A 19,917-nucleotide genomic window follows, 5' to 3' on the forward strand; every position below is an offset into this window, starting at 1 on the left:
CTATACCCCTTGCCCATCCTCTGGGTTTTTTTTCCCCCTCTCCCTTTTCCTTCTCCCTGGGCCTCCTGTCCCATGATCCTCTCATATCCCTTTTGCCAATCAACTGTCCAGCTCTTGGCTCCATCCCTCCCCCTCCTGTCTTCTCCTATCATTTTGGATCTCCCCCTCCCCCTCCCACTTTCAAATCTCTCACTAGCTCTTCCTTCAGTTAGTCCTGACGAAGGGTCTCAGCCCGAAACATCAACTGTACCTCTTCCTAGAAATGCGCCTGGCCTGCTGTGTTCACCAGCAACTTTGATGTGTGTTGCTAGAAAGTTTTTAAATTGTTATAAGAATCTAAATAACTTATTAATGCCCTGTAATGTAGAGAATCTACTCTGCATAATTTGCACATTATTTCTTTCCCAAACCATTGCATTCACTGTTAGTACCTTTGAGATAATGTGTCATCATCATCATCATCATCAGGTGCCGTGCCCAGTTTGAGTTTTGACTGCCATGGCCCACACACTCCTGTTTCGAGTCAAGTGGATCAATTCATTGGTATTCATTTCCAGTTCTCTGGCTGCTGTCTGCATCATCATTTGTCTTTGTCTTCCTTTTGCTTTCTTCCCTTCAATCTTTCCCATAATTACCGTGCATTCTAACTCCTCTTTCCTAATCACATGTCCAATGAAGTTATGTTGCCATTTCATGATCTCATACATTATTTCTCTTTTTGTTTGCTCTGTTCATGACATCCTTGCTAGATATTCGTTTCATCCATGATATTCTTTGTATTCTCCTCAAAAACCACATCTCTGCTGCTTCCATTCATTTCCTTATGTTACTAGATATTGTCCAACATTCTGAGCCATATAACATAACTGGATAAACGTAACATTTCAGTACTCTGAGGCGGGTTGTCGTGCCTAGTTTAGTATTGGTCAGTATACCCTTCATTCTCGTAAAGGTGACTTTTGCCATCCCTATTCTTTTTTTGATGTCCATCTCACACCTGCCATCTGATGTCACCCAGCTTCCTAAGTAACAAAAGTTCTGTAGTTGTTTTATGTCTTCCCTGTTTATTCTTAGCCTGCAGATAGGATTCTCCTTCTTTTTGGATATCACCATGCATTCTCTCTTTTTGCAATTGATAGATAGACCCATTTTTGCACTTTCTTCAACAACTACAGGCTTCCCCCGCTATCCGAAGGTAGAGCGTTCCTATGAAACGGTTCGTAAGCCAAAATGTCGTAAAGTGAATAAGCAATTACCATTTATTAATATGGGAAAAAATTTTGAGCGTTCCCAGACCCAAAAAATAACCTACAAAATCATGCCAAATAACACATAAAACCTAAAATAACAGTAACATATAGTAAAAGCAGGAATGATATGATAAACACACAGCCTATATAAAGTAGAAATACTTTTCTGCAGCGCTGTCTAGCGCAGCGAAAATCTTGCAGAAGTGCTCTCGGCAAAAACAGGGCGCAAGCACTATCAGCTGAAACACTCTCTCCAGTAACCTTTAAGCTATGAAGCTGCCAAATCATACCAAACAACACATAAAAATGCACAGCCTACATAAAGTAGGAATAATGTATGTGCAGTGTAGTTTCACTTACCGGAATCAGGAAGACTCCAATAAATTGCAGATTTGTCACAGTTAAACACTTGCTTATATGAATAACCACCCGACGCAATCAGCAATCGCCTCTGATCTGGGCCGACATTTATGTGCTGGGCAGCACCTAATTAATTAGTTTGTTTATTTCGGCTTTTTTCTTAAAGATGTGCTGTGTGCGTTCTGACTACCTCTGCACCACTGCATTCATTGCGGCAATGTATCGGTTGGCGGCCCGGAAGTTTGGGACAACTGCTTAAACCATGAAGCTGCCCTCGCCTCAGAAACCAATCAAACCACCCATGACTACCTTTAAATTCCACTTTCATCACCATCGTCCAGTACTTTCTGTTTCAGCTTATTAAAAAGACTGACTGATTTCTCCTTAAGTAGAAGAAAACTTAACGGAGCACCACGGTTTATGCACCCATCAATCCACTCAAGCAATAGACTTTCCATTTTATCCTTTATTGGATGCTGACTAAGAGAGACCACTTTGCTACGAGCAGAACCAACAGTAACATCGACAACTTTCAAAATTCTTTCTCTCTGCGCATAAATAGTGTGAATGGTGGACACAGGCAAGTTCAACGCGCGGACAGTGTCCTTACTTCGTTCACCACGATCAAAACGCTTAATTATGTCTAATTTTACACTAAGTGTAACACCCTTACGAGTTCTTTTAGGCTTTCCGATACCTTAGAACTCATCTTACTAATGGATGCACAAAATAAATCGAGATAAAGCACGTGTTTAAGCACTGTCGGCTAGAATGCAGTTCCGGGGGAAGAGCTTGGCTGTTTGGGCGCGCTGCCTTTTTTTCGTAACAGTGAAAACACCTTCTGTTAGCGAAAACAGGTAACTAATATAGGTCTTTCATAACAGCGAGGTTTCGTAAAGCGAACGTTCAGAAAACGGGGGCCACCTGTATATCAATTAAGTTTTGTAGTTCTTCCTCCGTACTTGCAATTAACACAGATAACTTAGGATAAGCAATAAACGCTACCATACCGAGTTGCCCACATCCTAAGAACAATGAAGGTTCAATTACTGAATGATCAAAATATGTTTCCAGTAAAATGTAATTGTTAAAGTGGTGCGGTTATTATCTTTACTGGAAATTGTTCTGCAAATTTAATTCTCTTTAATTATCCCACCTATATTATTACTGAGTCAATTTATGTATAACCATTAATCTAAAGGTAAAAGATTAGCTTTATTTGTCACGTGTACATTGAAACATACAGTGAGATGCATCGTTTGCGTCAATGACCAACATAGTCTGAGGATTGCGCTGGAGGCAGCCCACAGGTGTCATTACAATTCCAATGCCAGCACAGAATGACCACAACTCACTAATGTTAACAGCTGGAGCACCCAAAGGAAACACACACAGTCACGGGGAGAGCGTACAAACTCCTCACAGACAGTGGTGGGAATTGGACCCTGATTGGTGGTTGTGGGCACTATGAAGTGTTGCACTAACCACTGCGCTACATGCTGCCTATGGTACGGCTGAGTAGTTATAAACATTAATGTATTTCTTTTTATTATGTTTGCTTCTTATCCATATTCTTAAATTTTCACTAAATTAAATTAGCTTCTGTAAAACAAAGTTGATTGGAATGGGACACTAGTAGAGATGATGGAAGAGAAGTGATGTTGGAGTTTCTGGGAGTAATTAGGAAGATGCAGGATCAGTTCATCCCAAAGAAGAAGAAGCATTCTAAATGGAGGATAAGGTAATTGTGGGTGACAAGAGAAGTCAAAGACAACATAAAAGTCAAAAAAGAGGCTTTCAATATAACAAACATTAGTGGGAAGCCAGAGAATTGGGAAAATTTTAAGGATGTGTTAACGTTGGAGAAGGTCCAGAGGAGGTTTACAAGAATAATCCCAGGAATGAAAGGGTTAATGTGTGAGGAACATTTGATGGCTCTGCCCCTATACTCACTGGAGTTCAGAAGATTCAGTTGGGCTTTCAGTAAAACCTACCAAATATTGAAAGACCTGGATAGAGTGGACTTAAAGAGGAAATGTCTTCAATAGTGAGAAAGTCTAGGACCAGAGAGCAGAGCCTCAGAACAGAAAGGCATCCCATTAGAACAGAGATGAGGAGGAATTTCTTTAGCCAGAGGATAGAGAATCTGAGGAATCCATTGCCACTAATGCCTATGGAGACCAAGTCATTGGGCACTTTTAAAGCCGAAGTTTGATAAGTTCTTGATTAGTAAGGTTGTCAAAGGTTGCAGGGAAAATTCAGATGAATCTGGTTGAGAGGAAAATGAATCGTCCATGATTGAATGGTGGAGCAGACTTGATGGACTGAATGACCTAATTCTGCTCCTACGTCTTATGGTGTAGAACATTTTTTTTTAGAATTTGAAGAATGGACCTTAAATGAAGTCCTAGTTAGGTTGTAGACTTCATGATAATTTCCTTGTTAAAGCCATCAAAATGTATATATTATTTTCACAACTTACCACAATAGTTTGAATCTTTAATCATAAGGCCTCTGTATGTTGTACAGTAGCTTAAGAGATTTTAGGAACTATTTTCTTTATAAGTATATGTGGATAATATGAAAATATGTGTCAAGATTTGCAAATTATGCCAAATTGTGGTGGCCGTGGAATTTGTGGTAGCCGAACGTGCTACTGTTTAAGAATGTTATGAATACAAGACATTAGAAAACTTGTAGAATTGGCAGTTTAACAGAGTTAAACATGAGGTGTGATATATTTTGGCTTAGAAAAATAGTAATACTACCTGTTTAAGTAGGAAGCTTGTGCTGCAGAATAAGTAAAGTGAGTCAGGAATAGACAAATGAATCAGTACTGGCATCGCAAGTCAACAAAACAATTAAAATGCTAATAATGCACAAGGATTTAATCCTTGGCTATAGAAGTCAGAAACAATGAAGATTACTTGAACATGCAGGTACTGAAACCAGTTCTGTTCATTGTTATAGAAAAAGCATAGATGTTCAGAAGAAAGTGAAAAACAAAATTACAAATGCAATACCAGAACTGACAAATCATAACTTTCAGGATAAATCTAGTAGGTTGGAGTTGATGCCTCAAAAAAAGATAAATTAGACATGGCCTGATAGAGCACTTAAAAGTTATAATGTTGGACAAGTATATATGGTGAGAATACAAAAAAAATGATTTCATAAATTGCTACTGATAAATTCAAAACAAAACTAAAGAGTTTCTTCCATCTATGGTTGGAATATAAATATCATCACATCAGGAAATGGTTGAGGCAAATGTCTTAAATAATTTCCTTTAGAGAGCAAATAAGGACCGAAGAGAAAGATGTGAGGAAAGCCTGAAATATGCTAGGCAGAATTAGAGGAGACCATGTAGAGCATAGATACTGTAATGGACTACCTATGACAAATTACCTTCTAAGTGCTTTCTGATAAAAAAAAGAACTACTGAATTTATTTTGAACAGTCAGTTATGATTAATCAAAATTATAGACCAGTGAAAGGCACTGCTCTTAGTGTTTATTCCTGATGTGGATCTGATTTAGAGACCTTTAGTCAAATATTTTGAACAGGCTTTACTTGTTTTATTTCTTTTATAGTTTTAGTTAGACTTCATAATCTGGCGGGTCTTTATATGATTCATTGTATGCCATGTACAACCACCACGTCCTGGATTATGCTTAAGTAGAAATTCTACAATTGGTTTCAACCACTATAGTTTAAGAAGGATCAAATCATCTAGAACTCATACTATACTCTGAAGCTCCCAAGAAGGTGACTTTGATGAAAAGGTCCATCAGCAGACAAAAAGCCACTCAGCCCTTCATTGCTAACAAAGTGGGCAGCTATATGGCACCAGAATGTGTGACAATACTTCCAGGCTATCCCCAGCACACCCTTGGTTATGTTAGTTGTTAATGCAAACCACACATTTCACTGTATGTTTTGATATACATGTGATAAATAAATGAATCTGAGTTGCTAAGAAGATGCCAATGCAAAGGAACAGTTCGTATTCTATAGGTAGCTTTCAACGCAGTGGTATGAGCATTGAAAGTTTCAAACTCAGGGACCCACACCCACTATTGTTCTTCTCCCACACACACTCATCCATCCACTTAGTTTTCTTCTCCTTTTGTTCACCTTTCCCATCCAGTGCCCTCCCCCACCTGGTTTCATTTGCCTCCATTCCCCTCCCCATATGGTTCCACCTATCACCTATCAGTCTGTCCCACCTCAATCCCATTGCCTCATATTGATCATAAAATATGGGAGCAGAATTGGGCCATTCAACCCATCAAGTCTGCTCAACCATTTCATCATGGCTGATCTGGGATCCCACTCAACTCCATACACTTGCCCTCTTGCCATATCCTTTGATTACTCATCAGGAAACATTCAAATTCTGCCTTAAATGTACCCACTGACTTGGCCTCCCACAGTCTGTGGCAGAGCATTCCACAGATTTACTACACTCTGGCTAAAAGAATTCCTCCTTACCTCTGTTCTAAAGGGTCACCCTTCAATTTTGGGGCTGTGCCCTCTAGTTCTGGATATCTTCACCAGAGAAACATCCTCTCCACCTCCACCTTACCCAAGTCCTTTCAGCGTTCAGGAGGATTCAATGAGATCCCCCCACATTCTTCTAAATTCTAGTTAGTACAGGTTCAAAGCTGCCAAACACTCCTCATTGGTTAAGCCCTTCATTCCCGGAATCATCCTTGTGAACCTCCTTGGACTCTCTCCAAGGACAGCACATTCTTTCAGAGATATGGGGCCCAAAACTGTTGACGGTACTCCAGTTGCGGCCTGACTAGTGTCTTATAGAGGTTCAGCATGGCCTCCTTGCTTTTATATTGTATTCCCCTTGAAATAAATGCCAACATTGCATTTGTCTTCTTTACCACAGTCTCAACCTGTAAGTTAACCTTCTGGGAAAGTCCCTTTGTACCCCTGATGTTTGAAGCTTCTCCCCATTTAGATAATAATCCAGATTATTGTTCCTGTTACCAAAATGCATTATCCCACATTTCACAATACTGTATTCCATCTGCCACTTTCTTGTCCTTTCTTCCAATTTGTTTAAATCTTACTGCAATTGCATGCTTCCTCTGCACTACAAACTCCTCCACCTATCTGCATATCATCTGCAAACTTTGCCAGAAAACCATCAATTCTATTATCTAAATCACTGACAAACAATATGAAAAGTAGTGGTCCTAATACTGACCCCTGAGGAACACCACTTGTCACTGGCAGTCAACCAGAAAAGTCCCCTTTACTCCCACTCTCTGCCTCCTGTTTGTCAGCCATTCCGCTATCCATGCCAATATCTTTCCAATAACACCATAGGATTTTATCTTCTTAACCAGCCTCATGTGTGGCACCTTATCAAATGCCTTCTGAAAATCCACGTAAATGACATCCACTGCCTCTCTCATGTCCACCCTGCTTGTTACTTCCTCGAAGAACTCTTTAACAGATTTGTCAGGCAAGATTTCTTAAAGAGTAGAGTGACATTTGCAACCTTCCAGTCCTCCAGGACCATGCCAGAATCAAGTGATTCTTGAATGAGCATGACCAATGCATCCGTTATCTCTTCAACAACTTCTCTCAGGATCCTAGGATGCAGTCCATCAGGCTTATGTGACTTATCCACCTTAAGACCTTTGAGTTTGCCTAACGTGCTTTCCTTTGTAATAGCAATGACACTCATTCCGCTCCCTGACACTCACGGACCTCTGGCACACTGCTAGTGTCTTCTACAACAAAGACAGATATAAAGTGCCTATTAAGTTCATCTACCATTTCTTTGTCCCTCATTACTACCTCACCAGCATAATTTTCCAGTGGTCCAATATCAACTCTCACCTCCCTTTTATTCTTTATATTACTGAAAAACTTTAGGTATCCTGCATTATATTATTGACTGGTCTGCCCTCATATTTCATCTTTTCCCTTCTTATTGTTTTTTTAGTTACTTCTTGTTAAATTTTAAAAGCTTCCCAATCATCCAACTTCCCACTCACTTTTGCTTCCTTATCTGCCCTTTCCTTGGCTTTTATGCAGTCCTTAACTTCCTTTGTCAGCCATGGTTGTCTACCCCTGCCATTTTCAAACTTCTCCCTCTGTGGGACATACCCTGCACATTGTGAACTATTCCAAGAAACTTTATGGATCTCTGCTGTGCCGTCATTCCCGCCAGTATCCTCATCCAGTCCACCTAGGCAAGCGCCTCTCTCATGCCTCTGTAATTCTCTTTATTCCACTGCGATACTGTATGTGCTAGCAATCTTTCCTCTAATCCCCTCAGTCCTGATGCAGCGTCTGGATCTGAAAAAAGTAACTTGAACTGTTTCTTTCTCAGTAAAAGAACCAACCAGTTACCCTCTACCACCAACCTCCTCAATCTAGCAGAATTGGTCCTCACCCTCAACAAATTTTCCTTTCACTCCACCCATTTTCTCCAGACTCAAGGGGTAGCCATGGGCACCTGCATGAGTCCTAACTATGCCTGCCTCTCCATTGGCTGTGCAGACCAGTCCATGGTTCAAACCTTCCCTGGTAATGCTACCCAACTCTCCCTCCATTACATTGACAGCTGTATTACTGTTGCTTCATGCACCCATGCCGATCTTGTCAATTTCATTAACTTCGCCTCTAACTTCCACTCTGACCTTAAATTCACTTGGACCATTTCTGACACCACCCTCTCCTTTCTTGATATCACTGTCTCCGTCTCTGGAGACAAACGGTTGACCAACATCTTTTATAAAACTACTGATCCTTACAGTTATCTTGGCTATACCTTTTACCCAACTTATCTCCTATATAAAAAAAATGCTATTCCCTTTTCTCAGTTCCTTTGTCTCCACCACATCTGCTCCCGGTATGCGACTTTCCTTTCAAGGACATCATAGATGTCCTCCTTCTTCAAAGAACAGGGTTTTCCTTCCTCCACCATTGATACTGCCCTGATCTGCATCTCCTCCATTTCCTGAGCATTTTCCAGCCACCTTAACAGCAATAGTTCCTTTTGTCCTTACCTATCACCCCATGAGCCTAGGCATTCCAAAATATCATGCACCGCAACTTCCTCCATCTCCTAAGGGATCTTACCTCCAAAAATATCTTTACTTCTCCACCCCCCTTTCCACTGGGATCACCACCTCTGTAATTCCCTTGTCCACTTGTCCCTCCCAGCACTTATCCCTGCTAGCAGTCAAAGTGCTACACGTGCCCATTCACCTCCACTCAGAACTCCAAACAGTCCTTCCAGTTGAGACGACGCTTCACTTCACCTGCGAATCCGCTGGGAGTCGTCTTTTATGTCTGGCAGTCCCAGTGCAGCCTCCTCAACATTTGTGTGACCTGTCGAAAATTGGAGGAGCATTTCATCTAGCACCTCTGCCCTATCTGCCAAAAACAGAGCTTCCCAGTGGCCAAACATGTTCCACTGTGTCATTCCATAGCCACCTCTCGTGCCAAGATGAGGCCACCCTTAGCGTAGAGGAGCAACACCTTGCATTCCCTCAGGCCTCCAACCTGATGGCATGAATATCAATTTCTCCTTCCAGTAAAAAAAATACCCTCCCAACTCCCCTCTTCTACTTCCCTTCACTCTAGCCACTTGCCTCTTCTCACCTGCCTATCATCTCATCTTCCCCTTTTGTCTATGGACACTCTCCTCTCCTTTCACAATCTTTTCTCCCCAACCCTTTATCTTTCTTACACACTCCCCACCTGGCTTCACCTATCACCTTCAAGCTATTCTCTGTTCCCTCCCACCACCTTAATCTGCCATCTTCCCCCTTTCCAGTCCTAAAGAAGAGTCTCGGTCTGAAACATCAACTGTTTATTCATTTAAATGGATGCTTCCTGACCTGCTGAGTTTCTCTGGCATTCTGGATATGTTAATTTGATCCTTTTGCCTCCACAGATGCTGCTGAACTTGCTGAATTCTTCCACCTTTCTGTTGATAGATGCACATTGTGACAACTGCAGCCTCTTTTGTCTTTCCACTGCTTAAGGTTATTTTGCCAATGAGTGAGACCACAGCTGATGTACTGTATAGCTTGGTTCCATTCATCTACTTTGACTGTTTTATCTTTTTATGTTCCCAGCATGCAACAAACTACCAGTCTCAGGTTTCAAATTATTAATTATGCAAGCATTTTTTCCATTTTCTATACTTTTGGGTAAAGAATGCTTCTTTTCTCCTGAATGACTAACATCTATTCAGCCCTAAAAGCCTAAAGCAATTCATCCTACAAAATTATTTATTTCAGGAATATGGCCAAGTTTATAAAAACTTACTTCCAAATCCATCCATTCATCACTCAGAGTTTTTCTAATATTCTGGTGAATCTATGCTGTATTCCTTCTAAGGTCCTGTAGATGAGTTTTGCATCATAGCTGCAAACGATTTCCTTTTCTTCACATTCTATTCATCCAATTTATAAGGGTGAACATTTTTAAAGCCTAATAAATGTTGCTGATCTAGTTATAAGGAACCTTTAAATCACATTATATCCTCGATAACAAGAATGCAAGAAAATAAGTGTTGCCCGCCCCCTCAAGCCTCCTGGGTCATTTAGTATCATTATTGCTGATCTATTATGATCCTACCTTATGAATGAGATGTTTAATTATCTTCAAATGAGAAAAATCTGCAGATGCAGGAAATCCAAGCAACACGCACAAAATGCTTCCTTTCTTCCATGGCCTTCTGAACTCTCCTATCAGATTCCCCCTTCTCCAGCCCTGTATCTCTTTCACCAATCAACTTCCCAGCTCTTTACTTCACCCCTTCCCCACCGGATTTCATTTATCACCTTGTGTTTCTTCATCCCCTCCCCCCACCTTCTAACTCTGACTCCTCATCTTTTTTTCTCCAGTCCAGATGATGGGTCTGTACTCTTTTCTGTTCCTCCAGCTTTTGTGCTGTGTTGTTTAATTATCTACCAGTACTCGAATGTCTCTGACAATTCCATCTTCATACCATTGTAATTGCCCTTTTTTAAGTTGAAAACACTGATATGGACCTGGAGAGTTCACCTTCAGACTGTATCTGGAACAGTACCATGCGGTCGTCTCTGCTTCTGAAGGGATTCTTAGCCACAAAATCTCTATTAATCTTCCTCTTTACAAAAGACCAAGTCTAAAATAAAACTTTTCCCAGGTAGGTCATGTATATCAGGGGTCCCCAACCTTTTTTGCACCGCGGACCGGTTTATTATTGACAATATTCTTGCAGACTGGGGGGATGGGCGGCAGAAGGGTTGCCAACAGACAAGAGTAGCAGTCAAATACATTGTGTTTACCCTGAGAAAGACTACCATGACCATGAAGCCTTGTGCGGGCACCTGAGTGCACATGCGTGTACGTGCCAATTTTTTTCTACAAATCGTTTTTGGCTATTCTATTCAGTGAAACTACACTGTACATACATTATTTCTACTTTATATGGGCTGTGTATTTATCATATCATTCCTGCTTTTACTATATGTTAGTGTTACTTTAGGTTTTATGTGTTATTTGGTATGATTTGGTAGGTTACTTTTTGGGTCTGGGAACGCTCAAAAATTTTCCCATATAAATTAATGGTAATTGCTTCTTCACTTTACGCCATTTCGGCACAAAAGGTTTTATAGGAACGCTCTACCTTAGCGGGGGAAATACAGGACAAATCAATTTAGCCCAATATACGGGATATCCGGCTAATATGGGACAGTTGGCAACCCTGGGGTGGGAGGCGGGGGGGTGGTTAATCACGACCGGAATATAGGTGATAAGTCAACTATAAATCACTTATAAGTGGCTAATACACTCAATTTTGTTTCTAAAAGGGTTTATCTAACAAATTTAATCTTAAACACAGCGCATATTTTCCTCGCCTGAATATAATGATGTCAGTTATAAGCCACTTATAAGTCAATAGCATCATAACATTTTAAGTAACGTTTGGATATTAAACACACAACACATATTTTCCCCATATGAACATATAAAATCATTGCAACACACCAGTATCGCTGAATCAGTGGGAGCCCTGAGCTTGTTTTCCTGCAACAAGACGGTCCCATCGAGGGGTGATGGGAGATAGCGATACTCAAAGGGTGTTCCTTATGTCCAGTCTATTCTGCAATTTAGTTTTCGTTGCATTCATTGCAGAAAACTCCACTTCGCAGAGATATGTTGGAAATGGAAACAACGTTTTCAGTGCTTTCATAGAAACATAGAAAATAGTTGCAGGAGTAGGCCATTCGGCCCTTCGAGCCTGCACCGCCATTCAGTATGATCATGGCTGACCAACCAACTCAGAACCCTGTACCTGCCTTCTCTCCATACCCCCGATCCCTTTAGCCACAAGGGCCATATCTAACTCCCATTAAATATAGCCAATGAACTGGCCTCAACTGTTTCCTGTGGCAGAGAATTCCACAGATTCACCACTTTCTGTATGAAGAAGCTTTTCCTAATCTCGGTCCTAAAAGGCTTCCCCTTTATCCTCAAACTGTGACCCCTCGTTCTCGACTTCCCCAACATCGGGAACAATCTTCCTGCATCTAGCCTGTCCAATCCCTTTAGGATTTTATATGTTTCAATAAGATCCCCCCTCAATCTTCTAAATTCCAAAGAGTATAAGCCTAGGATAGCCACCTTTCGTGGCTATCTCAGGATATTTAGCCTCAACTTTGATCCAGAATGCTGGCAGAGATGTTATGTCAAACATACTTTTCAGCCTGCCGTCATTTGCAAGCTCAAGGAGTTGATCTTCTTCCCGCGCTGACATGGATGACATGTGTGTAATGACCTCGCATGCGTTCAAGTTCAACAGTGAGCGTGACAGGGAATGAGGAAAGGTGCAGCTGACTCATATCACCAAATCATATCGTTTCCTCGTAGCACATGCTTTGCGGCCCAGTACCGGTCCGCGGCCCGGTGATTAGGGACCACTGATGTAATATACTGCTCTAAGAAGCAATCACTGGCAGACTCCACAAATTAATTTTCTGTGATACCCTTGCCAGTTTGGTTTGTCAAATCAATATGTTGTTTGAAATCTCCCATGCTAAATTGCTGATCAAAATCTTAATCCTATCTTAAAAAGTTAAATTGAACATTAGTTAATGCACTCAAGATTTTTAGAAGCGACACTCTGGATATTAGGAAGAATTATTAGTAATTTTGCGGCATTTAGATGTAAATGTGCATTTGTTTTTACTGATTGATTAGAGACCTGCAGCAGAATTTCATTGAAAGTTTATTTGTCTGGCAGAATATCAGCTTAATGTTCAGAAAATGTGAGCATTCAGGGTAAAAATATAAAAGGTAATATGCATATTTTAATTCTGTGATAGTGTTGTGGGTGGTAGACAGAAAGAATCTAAATTGAAACCAAAGCAATGTACATTGCTTAAGAAAAAAAAATACTTTTGAAGCTCCATGTGCAATACTAGATGCGGGGAATTTCTTAACAATATAAATCGTCCATACTGGACTACTACATCAACCTAGCATTTACAAACCTTCAGTTATTGGAGCTAATAGTGCAAAATAGTCTTCCATTGGGTAATCTTTAATTTTTTTAAATTAATTTTTGTGTTAATTGAAATTTAAAGAAATATTTTGGAATTGTTTAAGCATTTTGCTATCAAAATACAGAAAATAATATTTCAATTATTATATCCAATATGTCTCTTCTGCCTATAAAACATTACTGGTGTTTTTGTCATTCTTTTATATCAGCTATTTCCATTATTAGTAATTGGATTTATAATGTAGTTGCCCGTGGAGTTTATTGTTGCATGATTTCACTTTCTAGCTCGTAGTGAATTTCAAACTTCGTCAATTTTTACTGCAGAGAAACTTGCACTCTTAGCTTGCTACTTTTGGATTCACTTTGTTTCATTATTTAACTAAATTTAAAACTGCAATTTCCAAACTAAAAATGTAGATCTAATAACTTGTATATCTTACTTGTCCTCTGTCCAGGCTTCGCTGGAAGAACATTTGTACTTCATTCTCCATGTGCAAACTCTTCGTCAAAATCTAGTTCATCAATGTCAATTTTAAGCCTTGCTTTTAACATCAATTATTTCATTTTGTCTTTAGTTCTCAGTGGACTGTGTTCCAGTGATTGTCCTCACAAAGTAACAGTAAGTACTGCTTTGTTACTATATCTAAATAAAGCAATGTTTAATTTCACCGTTATTGCAAGTTCAAAAGCTTGAACAGGATGGAAATGGTTTTTGAAAAATGTTTGATCCATATCATTACTAAGCATTTTGCTTTGCAGCATGTGTTGTTAAAGCTTCCCTTTTACATGACATCATGAAATTACAAAGTTGGTTCGATTAGAAAATAACACAACTCAAGTTCTTAAGTGTTGTTCTTTTGACCACAGCACTAGTGCTTTACATATTAAATTGATAGAGGTCATTTGAACAGTTATTGATTAAAAATAGTTAAAATGAACCCAATATAGAAATGGCCAATAATTACAAAAAAGGGTTATATGTTAAAGTTATTTAATACGATAAGAATAGCCATGCGAAAATAATAAATTGAATAGATTAGATCGTTTTCCCAAATCTGAATTGTTTTTGTTCAAATAATCAAAGTTTACTACACTTGAATATGGAGGAAGAATCTAATATGTTGGTGTCCTTCTCACAATAATGTAATCAAAATAATTTGAGATAGTTTCAAAAATGGATCCATTTCTCATGGATGTTCTACCTATTATATGAGTGACTTTGTTTTCTTGGACTGAAATATGACAATAGCAATCTTTTTCTACTCTGTAGGAGATATGAATTCTTTGTATAATAGTTAAATTACACTTTGAGGGTTAGAATTACAATTACTATCCCATCCTTGTTCCCTGGGATTGCAAAGCTAGTCAGGCATCTTGAAGATTGTATTGTGATGAATATGACCATAAAATTTTTGGCTCACCTTATCATCCTCAAAGGCTTAGGTGTTTTACAATGCACAAGTCTGATTAATGACAGGGGAACATTTAAATCCTGCTTCGCAAGCTTACAGTATGTGAGGAATCTCAGTACATTTCAAAGTCTCCAAGCCTAGACTAAGAGAAATACAATATATTTCTACATTAGAATTGAACCTCTTTATATATTTTATTTGCTGTCTTTATTTTCAAGATATCACAAACTAAAGTGATTCAGTATAGATGTGATCATTTTAGTAGTTCCCAAATGAAATGTAATTTAAGTTTCCAAGCTTGCTGATAGTGTATTACAGGTGTTATGTAATCCGCTCTATTTACTTTCCTCTAACTCACTTCAATGCTTACGTGATATTTAATAAGCTAGTTTTTACTTCTTCCCTGATATATTATTTTCCTTTACTCCAAGCTATTTTTCTTTTATTCATGTTGGTTACATTATAATCTACAATTGATTTCATCTGACAGCCTACACCTAGTAATATGCATTGCATTAAGAGCTTCATTTCTCACTTTGCTATTATGGTTAAATTTTACAAACAAAAAGGACTTAAAGATACAGGCAATTTCTTTACACCTGTTTTATTATGACAGTTTGCAGTTTTTGCACCTATGCCACAGTTGTCTACATGTACTTGTAACTGTTTAGAAATTAACAGTAGCACTGATTGTTTTCAGTTTCTTGTAAAGGGATTTGAGATTGCCACAGCCAGTCTATTCACTTCAGTCAATGTCCTGTGTGTTTCAACATGTTGAAAATACAAGTCTAAAAGGTTTGCAGATGTGTCTGTTTAAATTTGATCCTAATGAATAACTAATGAGAATACAGTTCATTTGGAGTGAAGGAGCCAGTGAATGCATTTGATGGTTTGCTAGAAGTTGCTTACATTAACTCAGTAAATATAAATAATACTTGACAAGAATTGTGGTAAATTGTTTTAGAAATTCCCTTTTTGCTGTACAGCTATATGATAATAAATTTAAAGTAAAGAAAGCATGAATGAGGAGAATTGTACTTCTGTACATAGTGTTCGTGTAGAGAAACATCAGTGTCAGCACTATAAGATATATGTCTCTGTATGATCAATGAAGCAATGTTCTAAATTATCTACAATGATGAAAGTGTGGGTATCAAAGATTCATTTTCACCTGTTTGAAAATAGTGATAAAATGATGTAATTTGAGAGCAGCACAGTGAAAACCAATGTATAAGCGTACAACAGCGTTCATACAGTTTTGTTGAATGAAGTAACAATTGTTTCAGTAATGGATCTTAAGAAGGAACATACTGAAGCAAATTAACTGTAAGACATAAACTCCTTCAAAAATATGAGACAAATAGGCATATAACTGCCAGTTCAGCTCCCCGACTCAAGCTGTCCATCTCCATTGTCTGACACCCAAATAACGCGTATTATTATTATTATGCCAGAACCTGATACACAAGCATCTTTCTTTCATTGGTAACACTTAAAATCTCACCTTCCCAGAAAAGTTAAAAGGAAGTAAGAATTTGGATGGTAGTCATTAGTAATCCCAATAAATAAAAACATCATAGATAATTATATGGAACCTAAAAAATAAAATTGTGTCTGTGAAAATGTTCATTTGCTTTACAAATAGTCTATGATATCTAGCAGCTTTCCTAAATTAATCAAAATGGTAGATGCAGGCTAAGTAGTAATGACATTTTCCACATATTTGATAACTTTTTCCAACCTCATTAATACTGGTATAGTTGTCTGCTGAACTCATATGGTAGTAGCCTTATTTTTGAGCCTGGAAATTCACTTTCAGAAGATGTAATCAAAGCAAAAGATGGATGTGACATTTGACTGCATAAGTGTTTTGCCTATGTGCCTTGAAAATTATGGGAATGACCAGTCTTTGATTGTGTGTTGGAAAGTCATCTTCTCCTCTCACAATTCATTGGATCTTCTTCTTTCATAATTAACCCTTTATTGTGTTTGCCACATTGTACCAACAAAGGTAGCCACGTCATCTTTGATTTGGATTTTGTTCAGGTCAGTCCAGGAGTAATGAAGAAGAGCTATTCTGGGGTGTGATTCTGTAGGGTCAATGATAGACCTTTGTCTGTGACTTTGTACTTCCATTGGTCTTTACTGTTAAAGAAGGTGTATCATTGTAGTTAATCCCATGAGGATTTCTTCAATTTGAAATGTGATCTAAGTATGCTTTTTGACTGACAGTGGATCATGTGTGGTGAGCTTGCAAAAATGCAATTGGCAAAATAGCTAATGGAGGCTTCACTGTCAGGGGAAGTGATATTTACTAGTACCAAAGCCAGTGCAACAAAAACTGACTTAAGTGCTCCAGCAATGAAATAAATTGTCCTCCTTGGTTGTAGATCTAACACCTTGCTGCTATGACTATGATTGAGGAAGGAGCACTGTACTCCATAGTGGAGCTCGTCATGGTCAAATTGGAGGCTTGGAGAATATTTTTGTTTGTCTTGCAGTACTTGTTCTTGGGTTTTCAAAAGTGAGAAAACTCCCAGGAATGACAGGTGCTGCAATCCCCACAAGAGCCTGATACCTTTTCTCTTTTCTTCTGGTGTTTAATGAGTATTGCTTGAAGATAAGGATGTAATGCAGCTACTTCATGGAGAGTACATTTTCCATCATTGCCCCTGTGGAAGCTGCTGTCTGGCTTCTAAGCAGTTTTATGATGGAGATAAAATGCTGTTGTTTTGATTTGGACAAATCAGGGCATAATTTTCAACAAAGGAAGTGCTTCTGCGATTCTCATTTTTATTCAGTGGGGCACTTTCTTGTCCATTATCCATGACCATGCAATTTATTCCGTGTCAGCACGGTGTGTGAATTTGGTGAAGCTGTGTCAAGAATGTCATTCACATAAATAATCAGGAGGGGATGGGGCTGAAAATGATTCTTTTGGGGATCCATGTGGGCACAGTTGATGTACCTCCAAGGTAAACATGAAATTAGCAGAAAAGAACTCCTTTTCCCCGGCTATAAGCATTTTGTTTCCTCATCTTTGAAGTCTGTTTTGTCTTTTGCCTCATGTATTCCTTGTGCTCATTTCAACATCCAAAAATGAATTGAATTCCCATCCTTAATGCTATTCTTACTGAACAATTGTTTTATTTTCATATATAAGCAGACTTAACTTATTCAACCTAACAAATCTTCTCTAGCATTCAATCATGGCTGAGTTTTTCTCCTTAATCCCATTTTCTCACTTTCTCCCTGTAACCCTTAATACCTTTATCAATCAGGAAGTTACCAATCTTTGCTTAAATGCACGCATTGACTTGGCCTCTATAGTTCTCTGTGACAAGCCCCACCAATTTATCACCCACTGGCTGAAAAAAATTACTCTTCATCTCAGTTCTAAACAGGTATCTTTTTATACTGAGGCTGTGCCCTCAGATCCTAGACTCTCCTACTCAGGGAACTATCCTCTCCACATCCACTCTGTTCAGGCCTTTCAGTATGTTCTGATATATCATGAAACGGGATTTTTGTATGCTTCCTGTCGGCCTACTTTAGTACTTTGTTTACTGATGTATATTCAGCTTTTATGGTTTACTTATTTGCCTTGAAACCACTTTACAAATTTGAAGATTAAATTTCATTATCTGCTGTAAACACTGCTACCTTTGTCAGACAGTATATTCTGACTTACCACAAGGAACCAAAAAAGAAATGCAAACTTTAGATCATGAAGTGGCTTGACAACATGTTAAGACATTTTCGCTAGTGGGAAAATCATGAACAAGAGGTTGTAACTACGAAGTAAGGGGCTAGTCAATCAAAACTGAGGTTCATGGAAATTTTTCAAAGTATAGTGAATCTCTGAAATGTTCAGCCACCAAGGTGGCCTGATCGTTTAATGTATTTGAAGAGGACATGGTAATTATTTGAATGAAGAATTAAGGGTTCAGGGGAATGGACATTGAAATGAGTTAGGCCAGCATAGAGCAGCATGATTATGTTGAATGGTGGGACTGGCTTCAGGGTCTGATGGCCTGCCCCTATTTTCTTATGTTCTGTGTAAATAGTTGGTAATTTTTTTTGAAGAAGTGTAAACATTTGACTTACTCTGAATGGATAAGTTGACCTCATTTTGAGTTGAACTGACAGCTGCTCTGTATTCATTTAGCATTTAGTTTCATGCTCACAGAAGTCTTGCACTAGAAAGTGTTGTACATCATGAAAAATCATGTTTTCAGTTCTTGAAAATCTTTTAAATAACAGTGCTAAATTAGTATTAGTATACAATCTGTAAAGTCTTTGAACATTTTTGTTCTACCCCATCTCTCCTTGTAGATTAATATTTACATCAACTGGCAAAGACCAAAGGCCATGTGGAGGGTTTGAATGTTCTATGTAGCATTTAAATTTGTCAACCATATGTACATTTAGCTCAGCCAGTTCTTAGCTTGGCATCATGCAGTACTTTTCAGTTGTTAAAATGTGGTGTTCTGATCATCATGGTTCCTACTGGGTGTACCTTATGTTGGCGGCGTGGCTGCTCATGCATCAAAATGAAAGGACAGCCTATAACTGTTTCCCTTCATGAGCAGAGAAATTACACTTGGTGATCTGTATGTTTCACAGAAGGAAAAAGAAAACAGTAAAGAAGAATGTACTCATATATTAATGTAATAAAATATTTGGCTTTTGATATAAGACAGGAAAGATCAGCAGAGCCAGTTCTCTTCATTTATTGAGTGAGATTATTACCGGACAACAATGCATCTAGAAACCATCATGTAACAGAGAGCAAGGCAACCAGTTTAAAAAATCCAAAGATTATTTCAATAATGTCAGCATAGATTTATAAAGGAAAGTGAAGTAAGATCAATTCATAAATGTTTTAAAGTCATTGAAATGTTGAAAAACACCACAAGCTTAATGTTTAGGAATTATGCTTTGAATGAAATTACCTAAAAGCTGTTTCACTCTTTTTGATATGTTGCATTACAGAAATCGACTTTAATTTGCTTATTTTCCAAACCCTTTGACATATTTAATTTTTTTCTAGTTGATGTGAAATAGTTGGCTCTTTAATGACAATTATTGCCACTCCATTTTTGGTCACTTTTAAATATTTTTGGTGGATGGTAAAGGAATAGCGTATGCTGAATTTCATGTAAATCAAAGTTACAAGACACAGTAAATAATATAGTTGAAAACAAGAAGTTAAGAGATGATCTAGTTGCATCAAGTCAACAAAACAGCAGCAGAGTTTATTTATTCCACACAAAACAGAGAAAATTCAAAATACTTTCTAAATGCTGATAAATTAGGAATCATGTAGCAGGAAAGACATTTTGAGTCTAAGAAATAA

The 19,917-nt window shown here is 38.4% G+C and overlaps 1 protein-coding gene across 1 annotated transcript in view; it reads left to right on the forward strand.

Annotated features, from left to right (window-relative positions):
- itfg1 (integrin alpha FG-GAP repeat containing 1) overlaps positions 1-19,917 on the forward strand; it is a 266,512-nt gene that overhangs the window by 182,931 nt on the left and 63,664 nt on the right. The window contains exon 13 of the mRNA XM_063066932.1: positions 13,722-13,765. Coding sequence (XP_062923002.1) covers positions 13,722-13,765 — 44 coding nt within the window. The remainder of the gene's footprint in view (positions 1-13,721; positions 13,766-19,917) is intronic.

Source organism: Mobula hypostoma, chromosome 14 (assembly GCF_963921235.1).
Source record: "Mobula hypostoma chromosome 14, sMobHyp1.1, whole genome shotgun sequence".
Lineage (NCBI taxonomy): Eukaryota > Metazoa > Chordata > Chondrichthyes > Myliobatiformes > Myliobatidae > Mobula > Mobula hypostoma.